At 51.0% G+C, this 16,038-nt stretch overlaps 1 protein-coding gene across 1 annotated transcript; it reads left to right on the plus strand.

Annotated features, from left to right (window-relative positions):
• The first annotated feature begins 6,349 nt into the window (after positions 1-6,349).
• RBP3 (retinol binding protein 3, interstitial) lies at positions 6,350-16,038 on the plus strand. Its single transcript, XM_008586711.1, has 4 exons — positions 6,350-9,512; positions 11,950-12,140; positions 13,962-14,104; positions 15,602-16,038. The coding sequence occupies exons 1-4, from the start codon at positions 6,465-6,467 to the stop codon at positions 16,036-16,038; spliced, it is 3,819 nt and encodes a 1,272-aa protein (XP_008584933.1). The 5' UTR covers positions 6,350-6,464.

The raw sequence follows: 16,038 nt of genomic DNA on the forward strand, positions 1-16,038 counted from the left end.
TGCCTGTACATGAGGCAATGATGCTTGCACCTTTGGCGCGGCGAACACTTGCTAACATGAGTGATCAACAGCTGAAATGATCTATGTTTTCGGCCTTCAGTTATCATTTTCATTTCATGACACGAACCTGTGAACATGCTCGGTTGAGAAGTAAGAATAAGGAATGAATAGAAAAGCCCTCCTTCCATGTCTGGAACAATGCCTCTCTTCAGACCCTCAAATAATTGAAATAAAATCAATTCTATATAAACTGTTCTGGAAAATAGAAAAAGGGGGAAATAGGAAAAGGAAAAAAATACTTCCTAACTCGTGTTATGAGGTCAGCATTACCTCGATACCAAAGCCAAAAGAAAAGAAAACTACAGAGGGATATTCCTCATAAGCATGCAAAAAATTCTCAACCAAATACCAGTACATTGAATCCATCAAAATATACAAAGGTTAATACTTTGTGACCAATTGAGATTTATTGCACAAATGCAAGGCTGTTTCAAAATTTAAAAACCAATCAATGTAATTGACCATATTAACAAACTAAAGAAAAATACATAATCATCTTGATTGATGCATTTGACAATATTCAACATCCAATCATGATTTCAGAATACTAGGATTCGAAGAGAATTTTCTTAAACTGACAAAGCGCATCTAGCAAAAACAAAAACAAAAGTCTACAGTTAACATCACACTTAATGGCAAAAGGCTGACTGTTTTCTCTCTAAGATCAGAAACAATGCACTGGAGGTCCTAGCAAGTGCAAAAAAGCAAGAATAAGAAATAAAATCTGTAGGTTGGAAAAATATGTACAACATGAATACCCCCTTAGAAATTTCCAAGGAATCTGCAAAAGAACATACTACAATGAATAAATGAGTTTAGTGAGGTTTCAGTACACAAGATCAATACACAATGAGTAAGTGGAAGCTGAAATTTTTTTAAAGTCCCATTTTACAATATCACACAAAAAATAATGAGAAATACTTAGGTAAATCTAACAAAATATTTGCATGATCTATATAGTGAAACCACACAACACTAATAAAAAAATCAAAGAAAACCTAAGTAAAAAAAGAGATATACCTTGTTCATGAATAGAAAAACTCAGTATTGTTAAGATGCACATTGTCCCCCAAAATGAATGATAGATTCAACTCAGTCCCAATCAGTTATCTGATTCTAAAAATCAGTTATATGAATTTAAAATTTATATTGCAAATCAAAGGAAGGAGAATAGCCAAAGTAATGTTAATAAAGAACAAGAAAGTTAGAGGACTCACATTACATGAGTCCCAATCAGTTATCTGATTCTAAAAATCAGTTATATGAATTTAAAATTTATATTGCAAAGCAAAGGAAGGAGAATAGCCAAAGTAATGTTAATAAAGAACAAGAAAGTTAGAGGACTCACATTACATGATTTTAAGACAACCAAAAACTATAGTTAGCAGAAAAGACAAGCAAACAGACGAATGCAGCGGAACGGAGTACAGAAATAGATCCACACATATGTGATCCATCGCTTTTTGACCAAGATGCCAAGGCAATTCAATGGAGCAAGGAAAGTCTTTTCAACTGCTAGTGCTGGATCAACTGGATATCTACACGGAAGAAATAAAGCTTGACTCCCTACCTCGCACCATTCACAAAAATCAACTCAAAACAGATCGTAGACCTATATGTAAAACCTAATACTATAGAAATTTTAGAACAAAAAATCAAAGAAAAGCTTTGTGACATTGAGATAAGCCAGAATTAGCTATGGCACCAAAAGCATAAATCACAAAGGAAAAATTTGATAAATTAGAGCTTATCAAAAATGAAAACCTTCAATCTTTAAAAGACACTGTTCAGGGCATGAAAAAACAAGCCACAGACTGGGAGAAAGTATTCACAACACATGTGTCAGGCAAAAGACTATTACTTTATCAATAATAATACAACTACCTCTCTCCTCCCACCCCCAACAAATGGGCAAAAGATTTGAACAGATTTCATCACAGAAGATATACAAATAGCCAATAAGCACATTAAAAAGATGCTCAACACAATTAATCATCAAGGAAATGCAAATTAAAATCACAATGAGATACCACAACATACCCATTAGAATGTCTAAAGTGAAAAAGTCTGCAAAATTGTTGGCATGGATGTGTAGGAATTGGAAGTTTCATATTCCACTGGTAGAAAATTTAAATTTTGGAAACCAGTTAAGTAGTTTCTTAAAACATTAAACATACACTTTTATTCTAGTTATTTCCCCAGTGAGAATAAGAACATGACCACACAAAGAATTGTACTCAAATATTCATATCTGCTTTATTAATAGTCATACTCTGCAAGTGACCTGAATGTCTATCCCAGGTAAGTGGATAACAAATTGTGGTATATCTGTGCAATGGAATGCTACTCAGCAACAAAATTAATGCACCAATGGTACACTCAACAACTTGGGTGAATCTCAGAATGATTATGCTGAGTAAAAGAAGGCAGACAAAACACTACCTGTGCTATAATTCCATTTACATACAATTCTTAAAACTTCAAACTAATCTATAATGATGACAGAAGCAGATCAGTGTTTGTCTGGACATAGGGATGCTGGGGGACTGGATAACAAAGGGGCTTGAGGAAAATTTGAGGGTGACAGCAATATACAGCATCCGGATCGCACTGATAGTCTCATGGGTGTATACACATGTCTAAACTCGCCAGTGTGTATACTTCAAATACGAGCAGTTTATTGCATGTTGATTACACATCAATTAAACTGTGACAAAATAAAAAAGTACACATTTATTGTATAATTTAAAAGTTACTGAAGAAATATAATAAAGAAAACAAACAGGTGTATATATAGCCTTTGATTCAGTAAGCCCATGTTTGAGAATTTATATACAGAAACAAAAAGCACTAGCCCTTAAGAACATGTGTTTGAGAACATTTATCACAATATTGCTGAAACGCAATATTGTAGCAAAAACAGAAACACCTTAAAATAGGTCTCAATAGGGGAACAGATCAGTAAATCATCAAGAACTATCACATAGCCATTAAAGGATGAATTTAATGAATATACTTCAACTGGGAAGGATGTTTATGCTGTATGTTTAAGTGAGTAAAACAAAATAAAAATTACTGTATCTACTATTATGGGATGACATTAGATCGATGGACAGATGGATAGTGTACCCACAGATGTGTGGACGTGTACATCTCCTACATGGGTGCTTCCATGTGTAAACACAGAGACAGGTGAGGACAGCTACACATTTTTTGAAAAAAGGCTGGATTTGAAAAGCTTTGGGAAATGATTGTTCATACATTTTTGTAAAAATGAGTGTGTTTTACTCTTTCCGTTTCAAAAAAAGTAAAAAGAAAAACCATCAACATGACATAAAGACATGTTTCAACTTGCTTTGAAATGCATCCAGAAAATACATTGGTTTGAGGGTTACAGAGGGGGCTGGAGGAACAGGTGACATAAGGAAAAGATAGTAAGATGTCAATGGTAGAATCTAGGTAGGTAGCATTACAAGGATTAAATAGCACGCGTTAGACTGAGTGAGGCAGCTCTAGCACCGAGTGCCTACAAGAGTGAATGGAAATCTGGCTCAGACTCATTTCATGTGAGCATCTAATTTAAAAGAAAACAAAACTTAAGCTCAGCCAATCACAGACAGCCAACCGGGCATCAGGTATATTATCCTGAACTTCCCACCAGGATAGTACAAATAAGACGATGGCTCCAGCTTTAACCAATCAAATCACTTCTTTTCTCTGCTTCACCCTAGCGGGCAGTAGGGTTTCCGGATAGCGCCTAAGCCTGCACCCTTGGCAGCTCTGCCCACAGGACCATTTGCATAAATGAGGAGAGGCAGAGCCTTCCGATCCCATCCCAACTCCAAAACTCAGCCCCCAAGATGACAGTGGCACTACTCTTTGTAGCCACCTGGGCCTACCACTGGTGGGGGCTGGTTGGGAAGACGTAGAACTCTCCATGGCTCCTACCTTGGGGACTTTCCCAGAACATGCTCTCTGGGATGGGCTAAGGAGGCCAGCTGCCATCAGCTAATATTCCCCCCGCGTCTGGGGGCTAGGACATGCCTGGCTCCTGGAGAGTTCAGAAGACTCCTGGACGGAAGCTGCCCTCCCACCTGCCTTGGGCTGTAGCTACAGGAGGAAGCGCTGCCTCTGCTCCCAGGTCCTCTCCAGCTCGGCATCCCGAGGACTCGCAGCAGACTTTGCTTCCTCTCTCAGTCCTCCTTGAGGCTCTGGCCATGCACACAAATCAAGGCCTAGCAACAGCTCCAGGCATCCTGTCCTGAGACCACGTCTTATTCCCAGTCATCTTGACCCCCAGCCCTTCCTGGTCCAGAGGTCTTGCCCAGGCTCAAGCAGTGACATAGAAATGCCCTGGGAGGACCACTGGGCCACATGCTCAGAGCTGTGATTCCCCAAGTGGAGGCAGAGGAGAAGCACTGACTTCCCCACAGGGTCTGGGGAAAAGCAGAGACTGCGCTCCTAAGGAGGTGTCTGCAGCACCCCACGCCCACCTGACTCAGGCTTGCTTCCATTGGCCGCAAACAGTGGAGTGATGTGACCATATGTCACTTGGGCATTAAACAAATCCTAATGAGCTAAAAATATATTTGTTTTAGCTAATTGACCTCTTTGGCCTTCATAAACCACTTGGTAAACATCTTCAGATAATGATTTCCAGAGAGCGGATTGTGGTTCTCAACCATGCCAAGGAAGCCCCCCTGTTCCCAAGACTACCTTCTCCAGCTGCCTGCCAGGGCACACATAGGATCCTGCCTGCTGCCTGCCGAGCCCAGGAAGTGTGTGCTAGAGACACCTCAGGGAAGCCAGAAGAGTTAGGGCCGGGCGGCTCCTCCAACCCTCTTTCTGGCTGTGCGACCGCAGTCTGAGCTGTAGCTGTCCCGTCTGTTAAATGAGGGAAATGCGCACCCCCCAGAGGGCTGCAGAGACATACCAGGGCATCTAGGTTCTGGCTCCATGGTAGGTGTTCTTGAACATCTACAGCAAGCCAGTCACAAGCAGGACCCACATCACTTCGTGAGAAGAAGAAGCTGGGAGCCCGAGAATCCAGCAGTCCACCTTGGGCTGCAGATTCTGGCTCCATGGTAGGTGTTCTTGAACATCTACAGCAAGCCAGTCACAAGCAGGACCCACGTCACTTCGTGAGAAGGAGAAGAAGCTGGGAGCCCGAGAATCCAGCAGTCCACCTTGGGCTGCAGATCAGGGGGATGGTCTGTATTCTGTGTGACACCTGGGATCACAGAGACTCAAGTCCTCCTACAACTCATTTCTCCCTGCAAGTGGCAGGCTGCGGGCTGAGCCCTCAACTGGCAGGGGTCTCCTTTAGCCAAGAGAATGATGCTTATTAGATCGGAGCTAAGGTCACCAGATAGCAGGAAGGTGGGCAACCCTCCCACTCCATACCCTACGTTGGGGTCCAGATATTTCACTCCTACCATTGGAAAGCTCTGAGGGGACCCACCCAGTTTCCTGGAGGCATTAGTGCTTATTAGATCGGAGCTAAGGTCACCAGATAGCAGGAAGGTGGGCAACCCTCCCACTCCATAACCTACGTTGGGGTCCAGATATTTCACTCCTACCATTGGAAAGCTCTGAGGGGACCCACCCAGTTTCCTGGAGGCATTAGTAGGACACAGGAGTAAACTCCAAGCCCTGAGGCTGGGGGTGGCCTCGGACTCAATCTCTGCAGTGTCTGAGTCGACTGCAGCTTCTTCTCGCTGCCCCCACCTGCCCCCACCTGAAATGGCTCAGAGTTCAGTTAGACACTGAGCTCTCTGGTCTGTTCCTTTAGCTATAAAATAGAGACCGTATCTCTAAGACAGAGAATTTATCAGTAACGAAGTCCTTCCTTCATGCCAGGCACCGCAAAGTGCTTTACACATATTTTCTCATTTAATCTGTACAATGAGTAAGATATTCCCTAAGTCCACAGAACAGACATGACAGAACCAGGCCTCCAGGGAGGTCTACCTAATTCCAGAACCATTGATCACTCGGTGTCATGGAGAAATGCTATTTACCTGAAGGTTGAGAACTCTACCGTGCAAGGCTCTGGTGAAAACGGTCAGTTTGTAAAGCACAGAGCACTGTGCCTGGCATTGGCAGGAAATAAATGACAGTTATTATATGCAGAGGTGGCACAGCAAACTGAGATGCAATGAACCTTCTGGGTCAAACTACCCCGGCCTCTTCTCCCCAGTCCCCAGTGCTGATGCGCTTAAATTAGACAGGATTAAAGGCTTACTGAAGCTGGAAGCCTCGCCCCAACTCTGGAGTTTAGCCTGACCTTCTGTTCGTCAGCTGAGAAGGACAAAAGGGGGGAAGCAGTCACACAGAGCAGGGCCACAGCCTTGCCCACAGTCAAGGGAGATCTTGTGCAGGGGCCAGGCCTCCTCCTGGATCCCATGATGAGAGAATGGGTCCTGTTCTTGTCCACACTGCTCTGTGGGCTGGCTGGCCCCACACACGTGTTCCAGCCAAGCCTGGTGCTGGACATGGCCAAGGTCCTCCTGGATAACTACTGCTTCCCAGAGAATCTGCTGGGGATGCAGGAAGCCATCGAACAGGCCATCAAAAGTCGTGAGATTCTGGGCATCTCAGACCCTCAAACGCTGGCCCATGTGCTGACAGTTGGGGTGCAGAGCTCCTTGAATGACCCTCGCCTGGTCATCTCCTATGAACCCAGCACCCTTGAGGCTCCCCAGCAAGCCCCGGCATTCACCAACCTCACGCAAGAGGAGCTGCTCGCCTGGCTGCAGAAAGGCATCCACCATGAGGTCCTGGAGGGCAACGTGGGCTACCTTCGGGTAGATGATCTCCCCGGCCAGGAAGTGCTAAGCAAGCTGGGGGAGTTCCTGGTAGCCCACATCTGGAGCAAGCTCATAGGCACCTCGGCCTTGGTGCTAGATCTCCGCCACTGCACTGGGGGCCAGGTCTCCGGCATTCCCTACATCATCTCCTACCTGCACCCGGGGAACACGGTCGTGCACGTGGACACCATCTATGACCGCCCTTCCAACACAACCACAGAGATCTGGACCTTGCCCCATGTCCTGGGAGAGAGGTACAGTGCTAACAAAGATGTGGTGGTCCTCACCAGCAGCCGTACCGGGGGCGTGGCCGAGGACATTGCCTACATCCTCAAGCAGATGCGCAGGGCCATCGTGGTGGGCGAGCGGACCGTAGGGGGTGCCCTGGACCTCCAGAAGCTGAGGATAGGCCAATCTGACTTCTTCTTCACCGTGCCCGTGTCCAGGTCCCTTGGGCCCCTGGGCGGGGGCAGCCAGACATGGGAGGGAAGCGGGGTGCTGCCCTGTGTGGGGACACCGGCTGAACAGGCCCTGGAGAAAGCCCTGGCCATCCTCACCCTGCGCCGTGCCCTGCCAGAGGTGGTGCGCTGTCTGCAGGAGGCCCTGCAGGACTACTACACGCTGGTGGACCGCGTGCCTGCCCTACTGCACCACCTGGCCAGCATGGACTTCTCCTCTGTGGCCTCCAAGGAGGACCTGGTCACGAAGCTCAACGCCGGCCTGCAGACTGTGTCCGAGGACCCCAGGCTCCTGGTACGGGCAGTCAAGCCCAGGGAAACCTCTTCCGGGCCTGAGGCTGAAACCGATGACCCGCCAGAGGTGGTCCCCACAATGCCCGAGGATGAGGCTTCCCAGCAGGCCCTGGTGGATGCCACATTCCAGGTGTCTGTGCTGCCGGGCAATGTGGGCTACCTGCGCTTTGACAGGTTTGCAGATGCCTCCGTGCTGGAGGAGCTGGGCCCGCACATCCTGCGCCAGGTGTGGGAGCCCCTGCAGCACACGGAGCACCTCATCATGGACCTGCGTCACAACCCAGGGGGGCCGTCCTCTGCAGTGCCCCTGATGCTCTCCTACTTCCAGAACCCGGGCTCCAGCCCTGTGCACCTCTTCACCACCTACAACCGCTGTACCAACATCACACAGGAGCACTTCAGCCACGCGGAGCTGCTGGGCCCGCGCTATGGCAGCCAGCGCGGGGTGTACCTGCTCACCAGCCACCGCACCGCCACTGCCGCCGAGGAGTTCGCCTTCCTCATGCAGTCGCTGGGTTGGGCCACGCTGGTGGGCGAGATCACCGCGGGCAGCCTGCTGCACACCCGCACGGTGTCGCTGCTGGACACGCCCGAGGGTGGCCTGGTGCTCACCGTGCCGGTGCTCACGTTCATCGACAACCATGGTGAGGGCTGGCTGGGCGGTGGCGTGGTGCCCGATGCCATCGTGCTGGCCGAGGAGGCCTTGGACAGAGCCCAGGAGGTCTTGGAGTTCCACCGGAGCCTGGGAGCCTTGGTGGAGGGCACAGGGCACCTGCTGGAGGCCCACTACGCACGGCCGGAGGTCGTCGTGCAGACGGGTGCCCTGCTGCAGGCCAAGCTGGCCCAGGGGGCCTACCGCACGGCAGTGGACTTGGAGTCGCTGGCCTCCCAGCTCACAGCTGACCTACAGGAGGTGTCTGGGGACCACCGCCTGCTGGTGTTCCACAGCCCCAGTGAGCTGGTAGCCGAGGAGGTGCCTCCACCACCCCCTGCCATCCCCTCCCCAGAAGAGCTCTCCTACCTCATTGAGGCCCTGTTCAAGACAGACGTGCTGCCCGGCCAGCTGGGCTACCTGCGCTTCGATGCCATGGCTGAGCTGGAGACAGTGAAGGCCATCGGGCCGCAGCTGGTGCGGCTGGTGTGGCAGAAGCTAGTGGACACGGCTGCGCTGATCGTCGACCTGCGTTACAATCCTGGCAGCTACTCCACGGCTGTGCCGCTGCTCTGCTCCTACTTCTTTGAGGCAAAGCCCCGCCAGCACCTCTACTCCATCTTTGACCGGGCCACCTCAAGGGTCATGGACGTGTTGACCTTGCCCCAGGTCGCCGGCCAGCGCTATGGTTCCCACAAAGACCTCTACATCCTGGTTAGCCACACCAGCGGCTCTGCAGCTGAGGCCTTTGCTCACACCATGCAGGACCTGCAGCGGGCCACAGTCATTGGGGAGCCCACGGCCGGAGGGGCCCTGTCTGTGGGCATCTACCAGGTGGGCAGCAGCCCCTTATATGCCTCCATGCCCACACAGACAGCCCTGAGTGCCACCACAGGTGAGGCCTGGGACCTAGCCGGCGTGGAGCCCGACATCACTGTGCCTATGAGCAAGGCCCTCTCTACAGCCCAAGATATAGTGGCCCTGCGTGCCAAGGTGCCCACAGTGCTGCAGACAGCTGGGAAGCTGGTGGCTGATAACTACGCCTCCGCCGAGCTGGGGGCCAGGATGGCCACCAAACTGAGCCGTCTGCAGAGCCGCTACTCGAGGGTGACCTCAGAAGGGGCCCTGGCCGAGATGCTGGGGGCTGACCTGCAGGTGCTGTCTGGGGACCCACACCTGAAGATAGCACATATTCCAGAGGATGCCAAGGACCGCATTCCCGGAATTGTACCCATGCAGGTAAGATGCAAGGGAGACCTGGCCGAGCCCTGTCCCAGGAGTGAGTTGACCAGTTGTCCACACCTGTAGAGCTGTGTGCATAATGCAGGGTGATGGTTTCTGGGGGTCTTTTTCATGTTTAAGCAGTTAACAGTTTATTCCTCTCTCTCACCCTGTCATCCCATCCACCCTCTGTGCCATGGGGTCCCTGACATCTCCACAGAACATTAGTACCCACAGAAACCCAGTCTGAAACCCCCTGGGATAGGAGGAGCTTCAGTCTTGGCTGTGTAGAAGGCAAGTGTTTGCAGCAGCTCTTGCTGCCAGTTGGAGAAACAGGCCAATGAGTCAACTGAGGTCTCCAAGCTGTGATGTCCTCCCCTGGAAATGTGGAGTTTGTGTCGATTCCCACTGCCGACCTGCCCGGGGGTTGCAGTCTGTATGAATTAATTGGGGGACAGGGCCAGGGAAATAGGCAGAGGCCCCGGCCTCACATCCGCCGCGAAGCGCAGCTCTTGCTGCCAGTTGGAGAAACAGGCCAATGAGTCAACTGAGGTCTCCAAGCTGTGACGTCCTCCCCTGGAAATGTGGAGTTTGTGTCGATTCCCGCTGCCGACCTGCCCGGGGGTTGCAGTCTGTATGAATTAATTGGGGGACAGGGCCAGGGAAATAGGCAGAGGCCCCAGCCTCACATCCGCCCGCGAAGGTAAAGCATGGAGCCTGGACGCAGACCCTGGAGTGATCAGGGCTGCCGGGGCACAGCCCAGAGGCCTTCCCTGGTTAGGCGCCCACTGCCCGTCTCCTTCCCTCCCACAAGGCAAAGCCCGGCCTCCGAAGGAGCTGCAGGTGGTGGGCCTGCGGCCTGATCCCAGGGCTGGCTGGATGGGAAATCCAGAGCAAGGCCGTTGTGGTCTCAATATTTGGAAGCCAGCACTGAAGCTTTGGGGACACCAAATAGGTGAAGTAAGGCTGGGTGTGGCTGCTGGGTAGGAAAGTCCTCCAGACCAGTGGAGGAACCCGTGGGATTCACCAAGTGCCCCTACCACTAGCTAACAGCTCAGATAGAGCAGCACTTACCACACCTCCCCACAATGTCTTCTCCTCTGTGACTGCCATGTAGACACTACAAGAGGTCAGGACAGCATTTGTCTTGGGTTCCCTTGAAAGTAGGGCTTGAGACCAGGGCTTGAGACCAGGGCTTGGGTGTGGGCCGTTTATTGGGAAGGTGGTTGCTGAAGTAGGAGTGAAGGAGCCGAGAGAGCTGGGGAGGGAGGAAAAGCCCACAGGGGAGTACCCCACTGAGGCTGTTCTGCTGAAGACAGCACGGGGGGTCCCACCAGGACCCTGACAGGTGTGGGGAAGGCCTCCCGAGGCAGTCCCTCCGCACAGGATGCAGCAACTCCCACTCCAAAAGAAAAACAGTGGAACAGCTCTTTGCTATCTGGCCACAGTTTATAGCTGCGGTAGTAGTTTCAGATCCTCCACTGGCCAAGGGTCACCTTGGGGACATAAACTCTCGCACCCTGGGGCAGGGCAGGCTCCCCCAGCCGGGAGAAGGACCGAGGCTGGGGTGTGAAGGAGGGGGGCATCTGCTACAGCATGATTACCCCCATTTCACACAAAGGGAAACTGAGGGCCAAAGGGGTGCAGAGCAGCATAGCCAGTGGCCAAAAAGCTGTGACTGAGGGCAGAGCGGGCCCTCGAGACTGGTGTCCCCATCAATGCCACTTCCCTGCCGGCTCCTCGTCCTCCGTCCAGCTCACCGAGTCCTGCTGCCCCCCAGCAACCTTGGGGAGAGAGGACAGGGTGTGGTCATGTTGGGGGAGCCTGTGCTGGGTTACCGGGGCCCCCAGCTTCCAAGTCACGGGCTTGTTCCTTTCTGGCATAGCCAAGGTTCACAGTTTGGAGTCAGATGTGGATTCAGATTCTGTCTCTACCACTTACTGGCTATGTGACCTTGGGCAAGTTACTTAACCTCTCCGTGTTTCATTTTCCTCATGGAAAAGATGGGGATAATGGTGTCTCCTGTACTGGGTGGCTGTGAGGGGGGTCAGAAGAGCTGCAAAGTGCTTAGCACAGAGCCAGGTGAAGGTAACTAATGTCGTCCCTCCCTGCCTCAGTGGAGGAGGGAGATGAGCTAAGGAATGTAAGAAGTGTCTGGCAAGGTTGGAGAAGTCAGAGAGGAGACCATGCCTGACCTTTCAGCTCTGGCCCCCAGGGCATGGGGTCAGCAGACATGCGCATCTTCTTCAAGGAAGATCCCAATCCTTAATGTCCCAGGCCCTCGCTCATGTGACTTCCCAGACATGACATTGGGAAAATCCCTGGCACCTACCAGCTCCTTCAGAAATGTCAGTTCTCACTCCATACCCCTAATATTTCTCATGATATAGAGGAGCCTGCAACGCCCACTTTCCTGGGCTCCCCTGACACTGAGCAGAACCTCCAACTCTTACAGATCCCTTCCCCCGAAGTCTTTGAAGACCTGATCAAGTTTTCCTTCCACACGAACGTGCTTGAGGACAACATTGGCTACCTGAGGTTTGACATGTTTGGGGACTGTGAGCTGCTCATCCAGGTCTCCGAGCTGCTGGTGGAGCACATTTGGAAGAAGATCGTGCACACAGACGCCATGATTATCGACATGAGGTCAGTGGGCCCGGGGGCAGTGGTTCCTGGCCAGGTCATGGCACTCGCCAACAGATGGTCAAAGCTATGGGCCACACACAGCAGGGGAAAAAATGACTCTGTGACACAGGACCTGAGAAGGACTAGGCCACTTGCCTGTCAGGCTCTGGCCAGCTAGGCCAGGCGTTCTGACTTAATTGGCTGGTGGAGCCCCAACACTAGGATTTTCATTTCCTCCGATGATCCCAATGTACACTCCAGATTGAGAATCACCCCAAAACTTGCCTGGTCATAGGATTCAGTTGGAGGGGGTGGGGGCATTATGAACACTGATTCCTGGGCCCCAGCCCAGCCCTACTGAGTCAGAAGCTCCAGGCAGCAGGCCTGATAATCTGTTTATGTGACTGGCATCCCGGTGATCCTGATGCTCAGTCGCGTCTGGGACAGCTGGGCCCTCCCCCTGTGGTCCATCCTCACATTTTACAGAATCTGCCCATGACAACTCTTTCTCTTTCGTAAGAATTATAAAACCAGAATTCCAGAGAGAATTTTGAAATTAGCCACTACTCTTGCAAAAAAGAATTCTTTGCATCACAAAATGATCATTTGGAAGGGTGTCTTCAGCTAGCCACCTCCCCTCTGCTTCTGTAAAAACGTGCCTCACAGGTGATGAGTTTTCATCATAGAGCGGGGAAGAGGCAGAAAAAGCCCCTCAGGGGGCAGCCAGGCCCAGGTCCTCTGTGCGTGACTCTCGGGGCCATCAGTGGACACGGCCTGGGGACCCTCTGCAGGCACGGAGAGGGGCAGGCTGCTCCCCTGGGATGGGACACTCCCACTTCTCGGGAAGCCGGGATTGGCGGAGTGGGAGCTGGCCTGCCACATGCACGTGGTTCTTCGTCACCACTAGATGGCTCTGGAGCCTGGAGAGGCTTCTCCTCTTTGGAAGATAAATCATTTCCCTCACCCCGGTTTTATGTGTGATCAGAACTTGAGCTTAGGCTCCTGTGGTCCTCTGACCATTTTATTCTTCAGACGTTTTACTGAACATCTGAACCACTCTCAAGCTAAGTCCCTTTCTGCTTAACTGAGCCATGCACATTTCTTAAAGAGAAGGCCCCAGCCTATAGGTGCATTCTGCTTAAAGAATTAAAGACCCTTCTATCCCTGAGATTTGGAAGTGCAGATGCTAAGGTCACAGGCCCTAAACCCAGCCAGGCCATCCTAGGTCATCAACTAAAAGAGTCTCTTCACACATCACCAGCCCCAGGTGGGGAGGCAGGGGCCTGGAAAGATCACACAGTGTGACAAATCCAAATGGCCTGAGATGGACACAGGCTCTCTTTATCCTAATGCAGTTCCACAACTCTGAGTACTCTGCCACACAAAACACCACATTAGGACACCTGAACTAAGACACCCGGTGGGTTTTGTAAAATTGTCACAAGATGCAACTGGGGAAGACAGTGTTCCCCAAAACGTGCTCCACTCGGAGGCAGCATGGGTGCAGGGGAGCAGCCCATGGTCAATAAATGGGGGAAATATATCAATAAGTTCCTAACTGCAGGACTTATCAGAGCCTTTAATGTATTAATATGTGATCAGAGGGGGAGGGTATGGTAGTCAGTATTTTCTAAAAGTATTTGGCCACAGAGTCGCTTGTTCTCAAGAGACTAGTGCTCTGGTAAAAGCTCTGGGCAAAGCTGGCCCGTGGAATTCTGAGGACGGAGGGAGGGGCGCTAGACTGAGGCTGCCTGGAATTAGAACCCTCCGCAGGGCAGAAGTCCCAGACTCCCAGAGCAGCACCAAGAGCCTGACAGCTGGGCTCCACGTCCCTTCCCTCAGGTTCAACATCGGCGGCCCCACCTCCTCCATCTCCGCCCTGTGCTCCTACTTCTTTGATGACGGCCCCCCAATCCTGCTGGACAAGATCTACAGCCGGCCCAGTGACTCTGTCAGTGAACTCTGGACCCACACCCAGCTTGCAGGTGCGTGGAGACGACTTCTTTCTGCTCTCATTCTAGAAGTTCTGGAAAATCAGGGAAGACAGCTTAGGTTTAGGCAAAAATGATAGTTACCAAAATATAAAGCCCCCATCCCAGTCCATGCACTCGGTGCATATAATCTTAAATCCACGCAAAACACGTACCACCATGCCTATTTTCTAGACGAGAAAAATGGGGGGTCAACTAGGTCGAATATCTTGTCTAGAGTCACTCAGCTAATAACCGAAAGAGCCAAAATGGGAGCATTAGTTTTTCTAATACCAAAATGCCCCCCACGCTCACCACCACAACCACCAGCCTGCAGGACACATGCAGCACTAGAGGGCCGCCCTGCCCATTGCTGACCCAGTGGGCGCTGGCACTGCTCATCTTGAGCTCACAGCAGTAGCTCCACACACGTGCCTGAAGAAAGTTCATGATGCCAACGGGGCTTGCGTTACCTGCCCTGGGCCCAGAGCAGCGGCCAGAGAAGCAGAGGCTGGCCCTGAGCTTACAGAACCAGGGTCTCAAAGCCCCCTCCCCGTGTAGATGGCCTCATTCCATCTCCCCCGCTCAGCATGCAAACCCAAGGAACCTGTGCTCCCATCCAGCACAGGCGGCTGGAGAGACCAATGGAGGTACGCCTAGAACCAGAGAAGCACCCCCCCATTTTCGTCTCTACGCTTTCTTTTTACACAAGCATTTTGCGGTAACTTCCAGGACATGCATCAGTAACACCTCAACATGTAAATAAAAATAAGAACCAGGTGAATTCTAAATTCAAATAGACAGGATTAAAAATTCAAATAGACCAGGATTAAAAATAGACTCGTGAGATACTAGAATGGCAGGATCCAATATGAGAGCCACAAGCCACCAATGGTCACTGAGCACTTGAAATGTGGCTCATCCAAAGTGAGACGTGCTGCAATTGTGAAATGCACACCAGAGTTTGAAGACTTATTATAAAAAAAAAAAAATTAAAATACCCCATTAATAATTTTGATTGTATTTTGAAATGAACATACTTTGGATATATTGGGTTAAATGAAACATGTTTAAAATTAACTTCATCTGTTTCTTTTTACTTGTGCAACGTGGCTACTAGAAAACTTAAAATGACATCTGTGGCCGGCATTCTGGCTCATGTAACATTTCTATCAGACAGTGCCATCCTGGAGGGTTGTAGCTGTTAAGCCACAAATTTGGCTCTTCTGAGGGTCCAAAGGGAAAAGGGAGTCAGGTCAGATGAGGCGTCACGGTTATTCATGCTGAGAAAGCACGCCTCTCCTTCCCATCGCTTGGCAGTTAAAGCTCCTGCATGGGTAGTTCTCAAGTACTTGAATGCATGGGACTGGGCCCAGTTGTGGCTCCGTTGTATAGATGCAGAACTGGGGCTTAGAGCAATTGAGTGGACGCTGTGGGTCCAGACAGTATAGAGAAGGCAAGTGCCAGGGGCCCGACTTGACTCCCCGTCCTGAAAGGCCTTCTGTCTTCCAGGGGAACGCTATGGCTCCGGGAAGAGCGTGGTCATTCTGACCAGCAGTGTGACAGCTGGCGCTGCGGAGGAGTTTACCTACATCATGAAGAGGCTGGGCCGGGCCCTGGTCATCGGGGAGGTGACCAGTGGGGGCTGCCAGCCACCACAGACCTACCACGTGGACGACACCCACCTTTACCTCACTATCCCTACGGCCCGCTCTGTGGGGGCCGCGGACGGCAGCTCCTGGGAAGGGGTGGGGGTGACACCCCACGTGGTTGTCCCTGCAGAAGCAGCCCTCACCAGAGCCAAGGAGACACTCCAGCACACCCTGCAGAGGGGAAGGCGGAGCCCGGGGCTGCAGGGACGCCGACAGGGTCTTGGTGTGCCGAGCCCCAGGCCAGACAGGACCTCCAGGCAACGCACCAAGGGCACTCCTGCACATGGTCCTGCCTGA

This window comes from Galeopterus variegatus, unplaced genomic scaffold, assembly GCF_000696425.1.
Source record: "Galeopterus variegatus unplaced genomic scaffold, G_variegatus-3.0.2 Scaffold4086, whole genome shotgun sequence".
NCBI lineage: Eukaryota > Metazoa > Chordata > Mammalia > Dermoptera > Cynocephalidae > Galeopterus > Galeopterus variegatus.